At 44.1% G+C, this 17,827-nt stretch overlaps 1 protein-coding gene across 3 annotated transcripts in view; it reads right to left on the reverse strand.

Moving 5' to 3' along the window:
• Positions 1 to 17,827, reverse strand: part of SRGAP3 (SLIT-ROBO Rho GTPase activating protein 3) — a 218,620-nt gene that overhangs the window by 45,477 nt on the left and 155,316 nt on the right. For all 3 annotated transcript variants that reach the window (XR_004646405.1, XM_034775363.1, XM_034775362.1), the window contains exons 5-6: positions 15,441 to 15,626; positions 13,698 to 13,826 (exon numbers count right to left, since the gene is read on the reverse strand). Coding sequence is in view for 2 of the 3 variants with exons in the window: in XM_034775363.1 (XP_034631254.1) it covers positions 13,698 to 13,826; positions 15,441 to 15,626 (315 nt within the window). In the remaining variant the exon portion in view is untranslated. The remainder of the gene's footprint in view (positions 1 to 13,697; positions 13,827 to 15,440; positions 15,627 to 17,827) is intronic.

Raw genomic sequence — 17,827 nt, forward strand, 5'->3', positions numbered from 1 at the left:
TGAACTCTCAGACTCTTGTGTATTTTAAAATGTTATACAATAAACTTAGGTTTTCAGAAGAGCTCAGGGGCAGATTTTCAAGTGCTCTGCTCACATGGTTGGAGCCAAAGTTTGAAAAGAGCTCAGCTCCCACTTCTCTCTCTCTATGGCACCAATTACCATAGTATTTAAGCACCTCAGAATCTTTACTTATCCTGACAACATCCCTATGAGGTAGGGAAGTGCTACTATCCCCATTTCACAGAGGGGAACTGAGGCACAGAGATTAAGGGCCTTTCTAGGTTGCGCTGCAGCACAGACTGTGGGAGTATGAACTGCACAGCACACCAAAAGGTTGCAATGTAACTGCCCTGTGTGGATGTTGCTGGCATGAACTAAAAGGTACAGTTAAGGTAGTCCTGTTTGACAAAGAGCTCTATGGTAATATGAGCAAGGCACCTTTTAGCTCACACCAGCAGCATCCACACAAGGCATTCTGGTGCACTCTGCAATCCACACTCCGCATAGCCCGTGTGGCGGTACAGAGATAGGTACAGCTTTAGTGTCTCACAGGAAACCAGTGATGGGGCAGGGAACTGCACTCAGGTCTCATGAATCCTAGACGAGCACCCTACTCACAGGGCCATCTTTCCTCAGCCTTCTTCACTTGGGCACCAAAATGAGGGACAGGTTTTCAAAAGAACTCAGCTCCCATTGTGACACAAATGGCCAGATGGTCACAATTAATGTGAACATGGTTTTAAGCGGTTGGCTGGCCCCTAATTTAAGAAGAATTAGTCCCATTGGTCATGGCACAGGCACACAAGTTGCGCCAACAGAACAAAAGAGGGAGTAGAATTTTAAGAATAAAACCAACTTTCAGCTGACAGCAAATATTTGAGCCTGAACTCCTTTGTTAATAATCAATGACCTTAAAACATTCTTCACCTGCACACAGAGGAACTGCTCTATTTTATGGCACAGGTGGATCTCTCTGCAAAGCTCAGTTGCTCCATTTTCCTATTCTTGTATTTGAACATATTACGAATAGTTGTATCCACGCTATCAAACAAATTGCTCCCAGCAGAATGAACTAGACCTTTTGCTCGCGATAGGGAAGGAGTGTGGCTTAGTAGTGAAGGCAGGCGAGTGGCCCACATGGAAGTGCCCTATAGCATTTAATACTGATAGCAATTAAAGGGTTCTACAGAAATGTTATAGAGTACTAGATAAATAACCCTACAAACCTACAGAATTTAATAGAAAGGGAGATTCTTTCTATAGGCGTTTTGAAGCAGGGATAGAATTCTATGGGATGACTAAAAAACCCATAGAAAGTTTAGTATTGTTGTATTAAATTCTATGGGACTTTTCCATTTGGGGAGGGAGGCAGGACTCCTTGGTTCTATTCCCATCTATGTCAATGATTTACTGGGTAACCTTGGACAAATCACTGAACCACCTGTGCCTCAGATTCCCTATCTGTAAAATAGGTCTAAAATACCTAACATGGCTGTAATATGGCTTACTGTAATGTTTGTAAAGTTAATACTTGCACTGTACTATCACAATGATAGAATCATAGAAATACAGAGCTGGAAGTCATCTAGTCCATCCCCCCATGCTGAGACAGGATTAGATATACCTAGAGGCCATCCCTAATAACAGGTTAGACAAACCCCTATTAAAAGCCTCCAAGGGATGCCACAACCTCCCTTTGTAACCTGTAGGCACTGGTGCTCTGCAAACACTTGTAATAAATGTATGCAATTGCTTGAGATCCTTTGATGGATGGTGACATAGAATGGAAAGTGTTAATGTTACAAAAAATAATTTTTACGGAATAATTGTGTTGATCTATAACAAATACAGAAGACAGACTAATAACATTTCTATAGCCAATGTTTGTGTTTTTCCTGAATGGAGAGGGGACATCACAATAAACATTGCACAGGATATTCCAGCCCAATTATGATAAATGCAGTCAAAATGTCTGACCACAACAAGCTGTTCTGCTCACTGCAGTACGTGATCGAAGGGTAGATTTGCCAGCATGGGAAGTTCTAATACACTGATAGGATTGAAGAGATACTGGTTTAGCTGCCATAGATACTTCCTCAGAAAGGAAGCGAGGAGGCATAGTAAACAACACAGTCCTCCCTCACTGATGAAAATTATTCCCCATTGCTAGCTATTTGTAGCGAACCAGCCATCATGGTATTTTGATGTGGATAATAATACTTACCATGTATATAGGTCTTTATACTTTTCAAAGAGATGGAGAAACACTAACCTCTCAATATCCCAAAGTTTTTGCAACAATGATTAGCCCAATATTTTCAGATTTAGCTATCCAGCCAAGATACTTCTAAGGTACCTGTCACTTCGATACCTGAGCACTTATGAGAAAACTGAGGCAGAAAGGTTAGCAAGTCGCCCACACACCACGAGTCTGCAGGCAACGCTAGCATTAAATTTAAGGCTTACTGGCTTCCCACTTCATGTCAATCTGCTAGATGAAGCTGCCTTTAAACCAAGATAAACCTCTGTGAGCCACTTCAGTAGTGAGGAGGCAAAACATTTCCTCCAGGAAGTAGCGAAGGCGATTTTCTCCGAGAGCAAAAATAACCGTAAATTGTTCTGCTCGTCCATCTGCCTGAGAATGAACAGATTCTTCAGAGTGCTATGAACACCTGCTGTAATTTAATTACAATGGGCACAATCCCAAAGTCTATCCCAGTTCTAGAGATTTTTACCAGATCCCAATTTTAAATAAGGAATCTCTTTGAAACTGGACTGGTCTTTTGAAGTATGCTCACTGTGCCTTAGCAACCGGTCACCTCCCTTCCCAATTTTCTGGATTCCAATTTCGATGGGTTGTTCCTGCCCCTTGCCAGCTAGCCTGACAGGACATTGAAAGCATCCTGAAAACCCTTTGGGGCCCATACAACTTCACCACATGATGACACGTCAAAATGTCTGACTGTGATACAGCATCAAACATGAGGCAAAGGCTATGCGCTGCAGAACAAAATTTAGAAGCTGGTGACTGTCCAAGTATGGGAGCATCCCCAGGAGGTATCTGCCAAGGGCTTGGCTATTTTAGCTTCAGTCTATGTTCCAGACCTTCAGGATGATCTGGAACTTTACATTTGCACTGTAATGGGATGGCTGCCTGTGGAGAGGCAGTTCAGGTTTCAGTATATCCTGATACGGCCCAAGGCACAACCTACAGTCCTGATCCACTTATGGATTCTCTAGGAGACTGCCCATGTTTCTGACTCGCATCAAAACCACCCCTATTACTTTTATGGAATACTGACAGTCATAACATGTTAACTGGGGACTTGAGGAATTTTTTTATTTGAAGCTAGGAATCGGAATGCCTGTGTTGTGATGCAAGATAAGGTAGACACAGAACACTAAGCTATCGCCTTTTCCCCCCAGAACTCAGTGTGTAAGGTTTTCACCCCAGACATAGGACCTGACCGTACCGCCCTCTAAAAAGTCACTGGGATTGGAACCTTGGACGCCAATTAATTCCAGTATTCTCTTCCCCATAGGAACTACGGGTCCATCAAGTTCAGTATTGTGCCTGAGGCAGTAGCCAATACCTGATACTTCAAAGGATATGTTAAAAACTACCTATTGTGCTCCCAGCCACATGTGTGGTGATGTGTGAGGGGCAGGGAATAGGGGAAGAGATCTTTCCTGAGCCCTGCAGTCATCGAATTAATGCTTCACAGCATGAACTGAATATCTTTATCTTACATAACAAATATTACTTGCCTTAAAACTACCCATCCCTTTTTAAAATCCAGCTACAGTTAATTAACTCTGTGGTCTCTGGAGTAGTTCTTCTCTGAAGGATTTTAACCTAGATTTCATTCTTTTCCCTAAAGTCTCTGCAGCAATCTCCAATATATGCAGGTTTTCTTAGCTTTTCCTTTTTTTTTTTTTTTAAACTGAATTCATTGGTGGATTATTCCTTGAAGGGATTTGGTGAATTCGGGGCTGTCCTTTCAATTCTACCTATTGGGGGATTGACTAGAAGTTGTCGAGAAGCAGCATATTTTGTTCTGAGGGAAACTACCACCACTTTTCAACAGGGCCGGCTCTGGCTTTTTTGCCGCCCTAGGCAAAAAAGCCCCCCCCCTCCCCCCCCCGGCGCGACAGGGGAGGGTGGCGAGCCCGGCCGAGGCTCTCCGCTCTCCCTGGCGGCCAGAGCGCCGGGAGGAGGGCGGAGAGCCCAGCTGGGGCTCTCCGCTCTCCCCAGCGGCCAGAGCGCCGGGGGGAGGGCAGCGAGCCCGGCCGGGGCCCCGCCGTGCCACCCCCCTCCAGGCGCCGCCCTAAGCACATGCTTGGTGGGCTGATGCTTGGAGCCGGCCCTGCTCTTCAAGGTAACAAGGGCAGTCAAGCAAAATCTCTCTCATGGTCTTCATACAATAATGGTTTACAGGCTCCATGATTTTCCTGAACCAGTGCACACACAAAAGAATTGGCAAATAGGACCAGTGTATGAACTTTCCAAGCAAGGAAGCTGCCAACTTTGGCAAAAGAAAATATGTGCACTTTGGCCACATTATTAAACAAGAGCTTGCAAAAATGAAGAGGTCTACGTTTTATTTCTAACTAATTTATTAATATGCTCTGGACACAGATCAAAACCATCTTCTCATTATTAAGGGCATTGGCTTGACATTCAATGGGAAATTAAAGCACTTTGACACACGAGTAGTTACTGTTAATTTGTCAACTGTGCACAGAGGCCCCAATCAATGTTCACAGCCCATGGTGCCTTGGGCAAGCGACATCCCTTCTCTGTTCCTCAGTTTCCCCATATAAAATGGGGATAATAATACTTACCTCCTCTGTAAAAGTGCCTAGAGCTCTGCTGATGAAAAGTGCTACAGAAAACAGCTAGGCCTGATTACCAGCATCACCTACCAAACTGGCTTGTTTGTAACTTCTCACAGCAAAATGCTGCAGTGCATCACAACAGAGCTCTGCACTTTCCTGCGTGGACAGGAAGAGAGCTGGGCAGCATATTTAGAATAGATACTATTTCTCCTTCAAAAGATCTGAATTCACAAAATTTCAGTGAAATTGCCCCAATTTCATAGGATTTCAACGTTGGCCAAATTTAATGCAAAATTGCTTTCTCTGGAGATGGAAACTGGACCAGCTCAAGGCCTTCACGCCATCTACAGGGTTTATTCAGGACCTAAGTGGTGCACAGGTCTTTTGCTGGCCCTTTGCACAGGAACAAATTGCACATTCTCAGAGTGTTGGGAAACATTAAAAAGAGGCTCTTGATTGAAAACTCGTACCTGTGAATTTTGAGAAAGCTGAAGAAAGAGAAAATGGTGCCAGAGAAAGTACTGGATGAAGCACAGGGCTGGAACTAGACGGCCCTGAGTTCTATTTAAAGATCTTATATTGGATTCTGCTCTCAGTTACATCAAATAAATCCAAGTAACTGGCCCCACCTCCATCCATTTGCCTATCTGTCAATGGGTTTTATACTGCTGCCCATCACCATGGTATCTGAGCATATTCCAAGTAAAATCAATAGTGGACTTCATGGAGTCTCTGGCACATCTCCCTTTTGGGGTCAAAGCTGCTTAGAATAGGGTTTTTCTGGTTGGTAAGTGTTTGGGAATAGAGGAGGCTGTTCTTATTGTGAGCATTACTTACGGTGGAAAAGCCTTCTCAAAGAGTACGGCTTTGCAATGTTTGCTAAAGATGGCCAACTCTGGATTTGCCTGAGCAATTCTGGAGAAACGTTCCATAGCTGATCCCCTCCACCAGGTATGCTTTGTCCTCAGCTCTCATATCTTCGTCCTGGGATCTGCATTGGAGCACAGATTCTATGCCTACTAGTAAAACCCTATAACCAATGCAGCAGTCCATGACGATGCATATGAAGCTACCTGTTCTTTTCCTTTGGAAATGTAAAACTCACAAGAGATGGTTTTATCAGAATTTAGGAAAGACTTGCAGAGAGAGAGGGAGAGAGAGAGAGAGAGAAACCGACCTATTTGTCTAGGTCCTTATATGTCCCTCACTGCTGCAGTATCTGAGGGTCTCTTGAACTTACTCTCTATCACCATCACCACAAAATAATACTCTATACAAACGTCTGTCATGTGTAGAGGTGGTGGGGGGAGAGAACAATTGTACAAAAGCACCACATTTCAAGAACAGCCCTGTCACAGGGAACACACATGAATATTTTTAAGGACACAAAGCTTCTCTGTTAATACATTTTATCTTTCTTGAATGTTTCCTCCCAGTTCTGCATGCCCAGTTTAGCCTTGGTAGCCACAGTCTAGAATAGGAGTTAAACAGCTCAACCACAAACTTCCCCATCCGATAATGTTCAAGAAATACCTAGCAAGAAGCCATCAATTTAAAGCCACGGCTTGGAATAGTTTAAGCCACCCCACAGCAAAAGAGATCATCCCAACCAAAGTAAGGGTTGGATAATCCCCATGGCCACAAACAAAACATCAGCTTCTGTGGTCAGCACAGAGCAGTCAGTAGGCTCCATTTTAACTAACAGGAAGGTGCTGTGCACGCAGCTAAGGGATTATTACGACCTTGTTATCAGTGTACTGAACCTTTAAGCCTCCAAGGATTGCTGTGTTGACATACGAAGGCAGCACCCCTTTGCTCTCTTGGAAAGAAAATAGGAAGAAATTATTAGACTGTGGTACAGTTTTCCAAGGGAACAGGCAGGGATCCTATCAAGTGAATTACTGAAACTTGGACTTCCAGCCCTGAAGATTTTTCTGTAGAGAACAATTAACTGGCTGAGGAATAATCCAGGGGATCTACAGACATTTTCCATCACATAGTAAGGTACCAGTCAACATGAGCACACACGGCAGAATCCAGCCCTATGATCCACGGGATTATTTATCATACAGGATTTGTTTCAGATGTTTGAGTTTCATTATTTAAATGCCAAAGGGCCTAATCTTGCCCTCTTAATATCCCTGCAACCTCACTGAACACAAGGGGCCAAACCCTGGTTGTACACTTAAACCAGTGCTGAATTTGGTCCAGTGAGACTCCAAGGATATAACTAAGGGCAAAATTCAGCCTAAGCCTAAAGATTATTATTCATAAAGATACTAATTTACCTAACTGACCATTATGGCCAATTATTCACATCTGTACGTGCCTCGTTCACTGCATTAAAAAAATGGATAGATTAGCCTGGGGATGTTATGTAATGTCAGACTAAAAACAGCTCCAGCCACATCACTGTATCTAATTCAAATCTAGACTATTCTATGTTACCTGATCAAACCTTCACAAAAGCAATGTCCAGATGACCCTATCACAGAAAATACCTATCAGGGAAAATACTTTGAGCCCAATAATTCCCAAAACTTTTCAGAGAAGAGACCACCTTGGGGAAAATGAAACCAGCTGCACACCTCTGCAATACAACCACGTGTTTTTAAACCACTAGTTGTTAAACGTATACATCTTCTGCACCCATCCTCTACCCCCGGATAATCCTTTGCACATTACAGGGGCTCACCCCACACCTTGGGAAATGCTGTGGTGGATCTTCATAATATGATCCTTCCTCGCCTTTCTTATAGCAAAATAGTTAATGTGATCTTTTAAAGTTTCACCCTTACCATCTGAGCTAGTGCCCTCTGAAATGAATGAGCACTTCATACTTCAGGGCTATTGTTTCAGGCTCTCTGCAAACTCTGGCACCCATTGCTACTTTGCTTACATTCAGATCATGTTTTGAAGCTTATCTAGAGACTAGCTTTTTTTCTTCAAAAAGAAAAGTCCTTCACAACCATTCATTGTGTGTATGGAATGATGCAGGATACATTCCTTACTGTTTACTTTTTTCATTGTGAATGAATACTCAGTTGTACGGACTCGGGGTGCATATATTTCCTCAGGACACAGCTCCCTAAACTGGCATTCAGGGACTGGAGTGGAGAGGAAGGTTTCTCTCTAGTACCGCCTGGCAAAGTCTTCTTCATTTTTCTTTCACAGAAAAGATTTTTTTTTTCCTTCCCCACCCCCAGTGGCGGAGAAAGTGACTGGATCAGGTGCTGGGATTGCCAGTGGCACTGCAGAATTGCCTCCTCAGCGGGAAACTGAATAATACGGACACAGCAGGCTGGGAAGTAAAGGCTGTCAAGAACTGCACTGCGCCTTTTGAGAAAGTCTAATTCCCCGTGATAGATGCTGTTTATTCTTTTTATTGCTATGCTTTATTTGAAACCCCCTGAAGCAATGAGATCTCTTAGTTGGATACATGAAGTCTATCAAGCTGAAGTGAAGGCACCTGCAACTCAGAGAGGGCTACTTTTGAGTTACAGAAAACGCTACGTGTGATGGCTCTCTTAAAGCTGCACTTTGCATACAGTACCCACGACCCATGCCTGGTTCTCAGTCTGCCATTTGACAGAGTGCCTGAGATCCAGGCCAGCAAGCTAAGTGGGGTGCTGGGACTCAGAGGAGCTGAAAGGCCTTTTTTGTAAGGGAAATAAAAAGCTGATGCCAAGTGTCACTTCCTTCAAATGAAAAAAAAAAAAAAAAACAGGAGAGAAGAAAAATCATGTTGGATCCAGTTCTGATCTCAGCTTCACTGGTGTAAATCCAAGTAATTCTTAACATAAGCCGGATAACTGAGATCAGAACCTGGACTGCTATGATTTGCGTCTCTTCCTTTTCCCCATCATTTGTATGTTTCTGGCTCAATCTGGAAGCAGTGATTTATTTGTGAAATTCCTGGGAAGAGGGGAAAGCCAGGAAGATCTCTTGAAGCTGGGGGCGGAGGTACAACAGGGTGTCATAGTATTTGGAAAGAACAATGCCAACCACAGAAAAATAGAGGGATTAGGGAACAAATATGCTCTCTGATAGAGCCTCAACTTGTGCAAATGGGGGCCTCGCCATTAAAGTCAACAGAGTCAGACTGATTAAACCAGATGAGGATCTGCCATCTGGGAGATAATATCCCCTTATAAACATGGGGGAAATGAAGCCCAGTGAGAGAGAGAGAGAGAGACCTGGCTTCTGATTTTGTAGGCACAGTTATGCCCAGGCAATTAACGGTGGGTAGAAATTATGGCAATTTTGGCTGTAAATGCTTACCCTGGGTGCCTACATAAAAATGGGCTGATTTTCAGAGGAATTGAGCATCTGTATCTCCTGGTGACTTCAGCACCTCTGAACCTCAGGCCCATTTTTAGTTAGGAGCCTATATGTGGATTTAGGCACCTAGCCTACGCTTATAAATTTGTGGCCTACCTATTTCACTTCCTGATTCAGGGCACCATTTGGTAGTTAGCCTATGCTACCACTGGTGCATGCAATTAATTGGGGGTGCAATGATTTGGCTCTGCAAAATGAAAGGCCATGTTGCAAAATCAAGCTCTGGGTGACTTGTTCAAAGTCACAGAATGAATCAGTTACAAATTTGAGAATAAAACCCAGGAGTCCTAACACTATCCATCTGCCGCTCTAACCACTAGACCTTAGTCCCTCGTTAAGGAGGAAGACCACTACTCTAATTTCTCCGATGACAGGCCTGAGACTCAGCAATAGCTCCTCATCCTACATCTTCCACACGCTGCTTTTAAACTCTTGCCATAGCAGAGGAAAGAAACTGTTTTCCTGTTCCTGTGCCCCAGCTAGAGGGTCTTTTATTTTTCTTCTTTTTCGGGCTTGTGCTCTCTTGACATATTTGCAACACCAAACATTTTGCTTTGATGGAAGCAAATCGCTTTGCTTGAGGACTTTTAGCACTATAACTTTGACTGGCATCTCTGTTTCCCTGCTTGACTAGGCATTATTTGACTGTGTGACAAATGGCAACGCCATCAGCTAAGTTTTCTAGTGCCCATACAACTCGGCAATAGAGTGCAACATTAAACTGCCTGATGTACTCATTTTTCTGAATGGCAGGTTGTTAAGAATACTGCCCCTTTACCTATCTATCTAGCTGTCTGTCTTAGATATGACAAACACACCCATCACTTTAATATCTAGATGCAGTAGAGGAGATTCAGAAAGGACATATGCATTTGTATTTCCACATATTACCACCTACTAAGTCCTACGACATATTTCATCTGACTACCTCAAAATGCTTTACAAATACTTCCCACAAACCCCAGCAAAGGTATATCAATAGCGTTATCCACATTTTACCATCAGAGGTTAATCCAGATCGTGCAATGAATCAGTAACAGAACCAAAAAAAAGAACCCAGGAGTCCTAAAATATATCCATGCTTCTTTGGAGGAATTTGCACAAGGACACTCTTTAAATGAAAGTCTAACAACATGCCTTTCTCTCTGTTGTAAATCCCTACCCCCACCAGGAAGGATGGAGCAAAGCCCACTTGAGGCAAAACAAGGGACAGTCATGTGTGCTAATCCATGACTACTCTGATCAAGTTTTAATTTCCTCATTACAATCCAATGCTCCGAAAGAACTCCCCTTTCTCCAAGCAGCTGAGACCCTGTATCTCACCAAAATGGAGACAACTCTTTAGCAGGCAGTATAGTTGTGATTCTGCTTTGGTGCTGATAACACGAGAAATGTAAAGGCTGGGCCTAACAGATGACATTTACCCATCCAGGATCTTTTTTTTTTTTTTTTTAGATGCTGCTGAATGTTCCAGTGATCTGATGGTTCAGACATGCGTACAAGTCATAAAACTCTAAATGGCAATTTGTGCTGGATATGAAATGCCTGTAGGAGCCCTTCTATAACCCCTATTATGTTCTAGAGAGAAAACCCTTTACATCATTACTCATCGCTCTTGGTGACGCTGGGTGGAGCAGCTGGAAGTAGAATCATAACTGCAATACATCAAGCTTAAGCCCTTTCAAGAATGTCAGTCTGCTCTTAGGCCCTTTGCTCAGATTTAATTCTCACTTGAATACGGTATTCTTCCTCTCTTCAGGCAAAACTCACCCCTGCAGAGAGGCCAGGCCTAAAGGCTATGCACCACTCAAGCTCCAGGTATGCCCTTCAAATTAGGGTGCATAGGCTTTGTGCTGGCTCTCTGCACCGGGTGAATTTCACTTTTCATATACAACGCAGTTGTGCAGCACAGCCCCATGCTGTTAAATAACAGCTGATCTCCACCCCATAAGTGGCTACATTTAAGTGGTGGATGAAGAGAGAGAGTGTGTGAGTGAGTGTCAGAGAGAGAGAGACCAACTATACATTGGGATAACGTTAGAAATCCAGATACAAATCAGTAACTGTAACAATAACACGCAGCACTGAGTTTTTTCTTGTATCAGTTACACGCATGGGTTGAAAGTCCTGCTGTTGCTAGTACTGGACAAGTATGAAAAATAAATCTTTTTCTTTTCACTGCCCTTATTGTGTGGTGCAGTGAATGGGATCCCTTTATTCTGGGGTGTACGGAAATCTCCCCTCCAGTGCTCCTGTGAAACACACTGGATTTGTACAAAAGCCTGTTCAAATAAACTGCTCTTCTCCTGGGGGATTTGAAATTAGGACACCCATGAACAGCTCGTGCATCCTTAACGATACTTTGTTTTCTTTGGCAATCAGAATATATAATTAGGCGCATATAGTTGTACAGAGTCAAAGATGCTTTAGTTAAAGTCCCCTGAAGGGATTCCTGGAGTGAGGAAGAAAAGCCATCTGCTGACTGCAATGGAAGTGTCAGCAAGGAAATAAACTTGGGAGGAACAACATAAAAACAACTCAAGCTAAACTGGAATTCAGCAACTCTCCAGCAAAACAAAAGTCACTCATTAAAAAATAAATAAAAATAATAAAAAATAATAAAATAAAAAAAACAGAAACCAAAAGGGCAAATCAGTAAGGCAGCTTCATATCCTTTTGTTCGTGTGTTTCCATTGGCAAGGGATTTTTGTTTGTTTTTTAATGTGAATAAACACAACCAAGAGGAAAAAGAGCCTCAAAAATTGTACCCAATAACATTTCTATCAAACTAAGATCTTGAAATTCCTGTGGGTCTTCCCTCAAACCTCCCTTTAAATTACTAACTAAACCAATAAATACGATCTGTAGATTCATTAAGAGAGATTAACACGCCCATGGTTTTTTAAATAATGCATTTTAGTGACATTTAAACCAGGACAAATACTCAGTACGCACAGATAGATCAGTATTATTTATGAGACCATTGCTGCAATTTAAGCAAGTTAAAACTGACTAGCAGGAGGCAATTCCTTATGGTAAGAACTATGAAGCTGTGATATTATCTCCCAAAGGAAGTGACGGAAGTCCTATTTCTTGAATCACTTAAAAGTACACAACATGAAACACAAGCAAATATATACGATCTGATCCTTACTACTGGGCTTGCATCCACGAGTAATGACTGCAATGGGGCTATTCACAACTGTAAGCATTACGACTTCAATTCAGGAAAGCATGAGACTCAAGCACCTACTCAAGCATTTTTCTGAATTGGGATCTGGGCCCAGCCATAGGTGTTTGCCGCCTATAACGGGGAACAATGCTGAACTGGTAGGGCAGGGACACACGGCCCAAACCTGCTCTCACTGAAATCAATGGATATTGTGCTATGGATTGAGTCAGGACAATTAGGTTTTTCAATGTCTAACTTCCATAATAAAGAACCATTTGAGATGCCTAATTTTCAAGAGGTTTTTCTTTCATCCATTTTAAATACAGATTCTTAGATAGGCCAGATGAGACCACTATGACCATCTAGTCTGTAACACAGGATGAAGAAATTCAGCGGACAATCTCAGTACTCATTTCTGTTTTAAATAAAAGTTTGCCCAGTTTTATGCTAAAACTTGTTATAAAAACATACTCAACCATGTCATGTTCCTTCATTAGGGGTGAAATTCACCCCACCTCAAAAGGTCCATGTACGACCCGATCCATCACTTAAGCTCCTTATTAAAAAGTTTATATGTGATGCACAGTAGCTTTTCTAGGCCCTCTTGCACTGAGGTGAATTCCACTGTAACCATTTATGCCCTTGTAAACCTCCATATACATGTGATAGTGTATTCTAGCCATTTTATATCAGGCCACCACCACAGGCTATAGGAAGATGCCAATCCAGACACAAATATTTCTCTGGAAATTTCTACTGAAGCCATAACCCTGGCACACTGAAGCCAAAATCTTGAGATTCTTGTGCGATGAAGTAAAAGATGCTGTAAGTGTTCAAATAATATGTACTTGGTAGATTTATCTTAGAGATAGCCCTGGACCACTAAGTTCAGACCCGGCTCCAAATCCAAACGTCTACATTTGTGGTGTTTGCATCTTGGAGGACTGACTCGTGCCCTGCTCTAATTTATATGTATTGATAGTTACCAAAAAAAAAAAATCTATGTTTTGTCAACTGTTGAGGAGGGAGGTTTAAATGTTGAGTAAAAATGAATCAATGACTTTGCTTTCATGTGGCCTCCATGAAATATATTGAAGGCCAACTCCCATATAACGACTACTGGGCTTCTGTCACTATCCTTGTATAATGTGACGGGGAGCGCTGAGAAAAAAACTGTAATGTTTGTAAAAGACCTACAGGTTAGCCAGAGTTCAAAATGCCAACCAACTCCCCTTTATTACCACAGCACACATCAGGGTGAACTACAGGATCAGTGTGCAGTACTCGGCTACTTACTCGCCAACAGGAAGAGGGGCGGATGCATTCAAAGAGAAGGATCACTTACATCAATGAGGTCAGAGACATCGTGGATGTAGTATTTACTGACGGCTGCATTTGTGGCTGCCAGGTTCAGCAGATAATCGTTCCTGGCTTTAGTGCACTTCAGCTTGTTTTCAGAATATTTGGCTTGCCTCTGAAAAAGCAAAATAGAATGAAAAAGCACAAATAAGTTATCCAGGAGGTTCCCATTTCCTCTTGCTACAAGTCTCCCACAGCGCACTGCTGTGCTGGTGTCACGTACAACATGCGAGTCCATCTGAATATACCTGATACATTCAACAGCACAGCAAGTGCATTCAACTTGAATGTATGTAATGCATTCAGAGCACAGTTATCTTATCTGCAAATTCATGGAAGATTTGGCATCAGTCAAGATTAGAGGGCCAAATTCTACTCACATTACACTGATGCATATCTGGAATCACTCCACATTTATACAGTTGCATCTGGCCATGGAATCTGGCCCAAAGGCTCAAGCTGCAAAATTCAGAAGGGGATCCAGAATTCGAACCCCTACAAGTTCAGGGCATTTGTTCGGGATGGTCTCCAATCAAGAAGTTAAACAAGAATGCCTGACCCTTGCAAGGGGCTTTCTGCTATCTCATATTCCAGCGCAACATACACAGCTGGGTAAACACACATCTAACTAATGGTTTCCTGGCCAGGGAGGCTACTTTTCATTTTCACAAAAAAAGAAAATCAGAAAAAATGCCCAAATGACAATAATTTGGAGATTCTGTGAATCTGCAGAATGCAAGGTTTTTGGCGGCCTGGAGAAGAAAGAGGGTAATGGGTTTTGCCAGTAGTAAGGGCTGCATTTTTCTTGAGAGCCCCATCAGAATGCGGCCCCATTAGTTCACAGCCAGTGGAAAGAGTATCCAAGCCTCTTCTTCAAGTCTCTGATCTAATGAATCCTGGGATATCTACTGTTCATTGTTACAAGAACAGATTTGGGAGATAAAAAACGAAGCAGTGAAATACAGTCTGCAAGCTGACCATAACCCTCCCCTGCACAGTGTCCTCTCTATCCACTTGACAGAGCATTACCGTGGCAGTCTAGATTTACTGCTATGCTCCCTCCCTCAGCAGTCGGCAAAATCTCTCAGATCCTAGATTGCGTGTGATTAAAATATCAGTTGGACCCACTGGCCACAGTTTGACTAGCTCCTGTATAAGCATTTCATTTGCTCTAGTTTATGCTGGCTGCCTCAGCCTCTTTTGTTGTGTTTGTTTTCAAAGCCATTGCTTTTTGGAGGCCCTTTCAACTGCCCTTTTCAACTCTCCCTCCATGCTGAGGCACTGTGCAATATTTAATGGTTGGCCACATCAGACCCTAACTACGTATTTCATCCTCTCTGTGGATGTGTGCTGCATGATGTTCCCCAGGCCCCGTTTTCTGCTAAAAGGTCGCAGCCTGACTTTGAATCAAACCCTTGCTGCCTACTGACTTTGGCACATCTCCATTACTAACAAGCAATAAAGAGACTTTTTATAGCATCCCCAGACTGCTCTTCGCTGAACTATACACAAGCATTGAACTAGCAGGAGACTTCCTCCCGGATCTCTTCAAAGGCTGCAGAAAGGGTTGCACGAGAATGCTAGATGAATGCTAGAGCCAAAACCTTTGCCACAGGGAGATTTTTGTCTGCACACCTAGCCCAGTGCACATGTAGGTGGCATCCACCACTGCGTCCATCAGCAGCCAAGCAGTCAGCCATGCGGGAGGCTCATTATTCCTCCCACCTACCTTCTCCTTCATCTTCTCAATCTTCTTGACGGAGCTCCGGCGTTGAGGCCTGTCCTCGTGCCGCAGCAGGTTGACACTGATGTCCCCAGACTTGTTGAACTGCTTTTCCTCCTGCTTCTCTGCTTCCTTCAGCTTGCTCTCAGCGCTGATGCTTTCCGCGTGGTACATGTGGTAGGTTTTCATCACCTGAAGAGACAGACAGTAATGAGTCTCCTACACTTAGTGTTAGTGCTTGTGCACGGTGCAGGCTGGAGAGCCCTAGAGACCATTGGCCGGATTCTCAGTTATGCTACGGCTGTTTGATACCACCCCTTAAAGGGGGCTGGGGTCAGCCATTGAGACGAACCCTTAAACAGAACATCTCCACAGCCAGGACAGAGCTGGCGTAACTCTGCACCATCCCTGCCCCTATCCCCCAGCATTAGAGCATGGCCAGAGGGCACTGTACTCCAGCTTCTCTGCTATTCAGAGCCACAGGGAAACAGGACATAGCTTACAGCAGCTCTGAGCTGCAGGCAGGCAGGCCCTTGCATGGCCCCAGGATACAGGGAGCACAAAGGTAGCTTGATACCACCTTGGCCCCAACCCTCCTCTTCCCAAGTGCAGGAACTGAGTAACTGAGAACCAGGCTCAAATTCTCTAGCCATAGAAACAGGTGCAGCTTGGGCAGAGGCAAGCTCAACCCTCCACCACCCTGCCAATGTGCCTCATCTTTAACTTGGAGGGGTGCTGCATCAGAGTGAAACAGAATTTGATCTCCAATGCCCATTCCAATTGGTGCCTTATCTGGCATCAAATGCAATGGTGGATTTGACAACATGGATGCCCATCCCACTAGGAACTAGAGTGGCTCGAGTTGTGTGGTGTTGTGTGTCCCAAGGAAAACATCTACAGCTGTTTCACTTCGACAATCACATTTTTAAACATGAAAGATCAGAGGGCACAGTGGGATCATTTTAATAGTGTTGGCAAGAAAAACCCATCTACTCCTCTCTCTTTATGCCTTCAGTCGCATTGTCCCCTTTCATCAGCTCGCTCCAGGACCCAGATGTTTTATTTCACATTGCCTTGACAAGGCCAGAGATGCTGGATTTGCCTCTGCAGAGCAGAATTACATATTCATGGTCCGGATGCTGCTGTCAATGGGGCTGTGAAATATGGCTAATCATGAAGGGCCTGGCTTTTATGCCACTGCCCTGCGTAGGGCGCAGTGTGGAACTACACGGGCCCAGGAGCAGCGCTGGGGAAGACTGTGCCTCACGCCAGCACAATCTCTTCCTTTACAGGCGGGTGTGTGCTTTGCCCCAGCCTTTACGTTGCTCCCCTGGGGGCAGGGCTATGGAGCAATCCCCTTTCTCCTCACCTGCTTTTGAGTGAGCAGCTCCCTAGGTGGAACAGGAGCGAGGAGCCCCTGCCAGCCCCAGAGTGCAGGGGAGACACACGGACAAACAGACCCACGCTGATGCCACTTTCTAAAGGTTTAAGGATTTTTCTCAAGCCCTCCTCAAAGGGCGTTATTCAGAACCAATCTGACCTCTCAGGGACCCATGCACAGATGATGACATTTACCAGAGTGAACAAGCAGCTAACAGAACACTAGATACAAAGACCGAACTCATTCTGCCATGCTGACGGCTTTGAGAAGTAAGGTTTTAAAATGGGACTTAAAGGAGCTCTGAGCACCTCCTAACACAAGGATGGAGAGCAGGCCACAGCCCCCAGGTGCAAAGGCAACGATCCTGACACCTCTCCCTTTCTGCACCTCAAGCCCAATGCTGCAACCACACCAAACCCTCCAAACTGAAGACATGCCAGCAAAGCTCTCCGCCTACAAAGCACCAGCATTACAGTATGATCTTGGCAATAAAATATAGGCTGCAACCAAACTATCAGAGAAAGGAATGCCAAGGGCTCAACTCTGGGAGGTGCGAAACCTCACATCCCATTGGCTTCAGTGGAACTTGGGGTACATCAACACTGCATCTGGGAGCCAGCCTCCCAGCCTGGGTCCACAGACTTGTGCTAATGGGGCTCACGCTGGTGCACTAAAAATAGCTGTGTAGACATTGCTTTGATGCTGCAGTTTGGGCTCTCAGGCCCAGGCCCAGACCCACCCCACCCCCGACTTGAGCGCCTGAGCTCCACTCTGAGCTGCAATGTCTACATTACTATTTTTAGTGCACTAATGCGAGTCTCTGGACCCAGGCTGGCAGGCTCACTCCCAGATGCAGTGTAGACATAACCTGAGGGGCTCAGCTGCTCTCAGAAAAGCATTCAGCACCTAGCAGGATCACATGTGCCATGGGGAAACATTCCCACCATTAACATGAATTAAGCTTCCCCTTGACTCAGCATCTTCACACCCGTAGTTGGTAGGCAGCCAGAGT

The sequence above is a fragment of the Trachemys scripta genome, chromosome 7, assembly GCF_013100865.1.
Source record: "Trachemys scripta elegans isolate TJP31775 chromosome 7, CAS_Tse_1.0, whole genome shotgun sequence".
NCBI classification, from domain to species: domain Eukaryota; kingdom Metazoa; phylum Chordata; order Testudines; family Emydidae; genus Trachemys; species Trachemys scripta.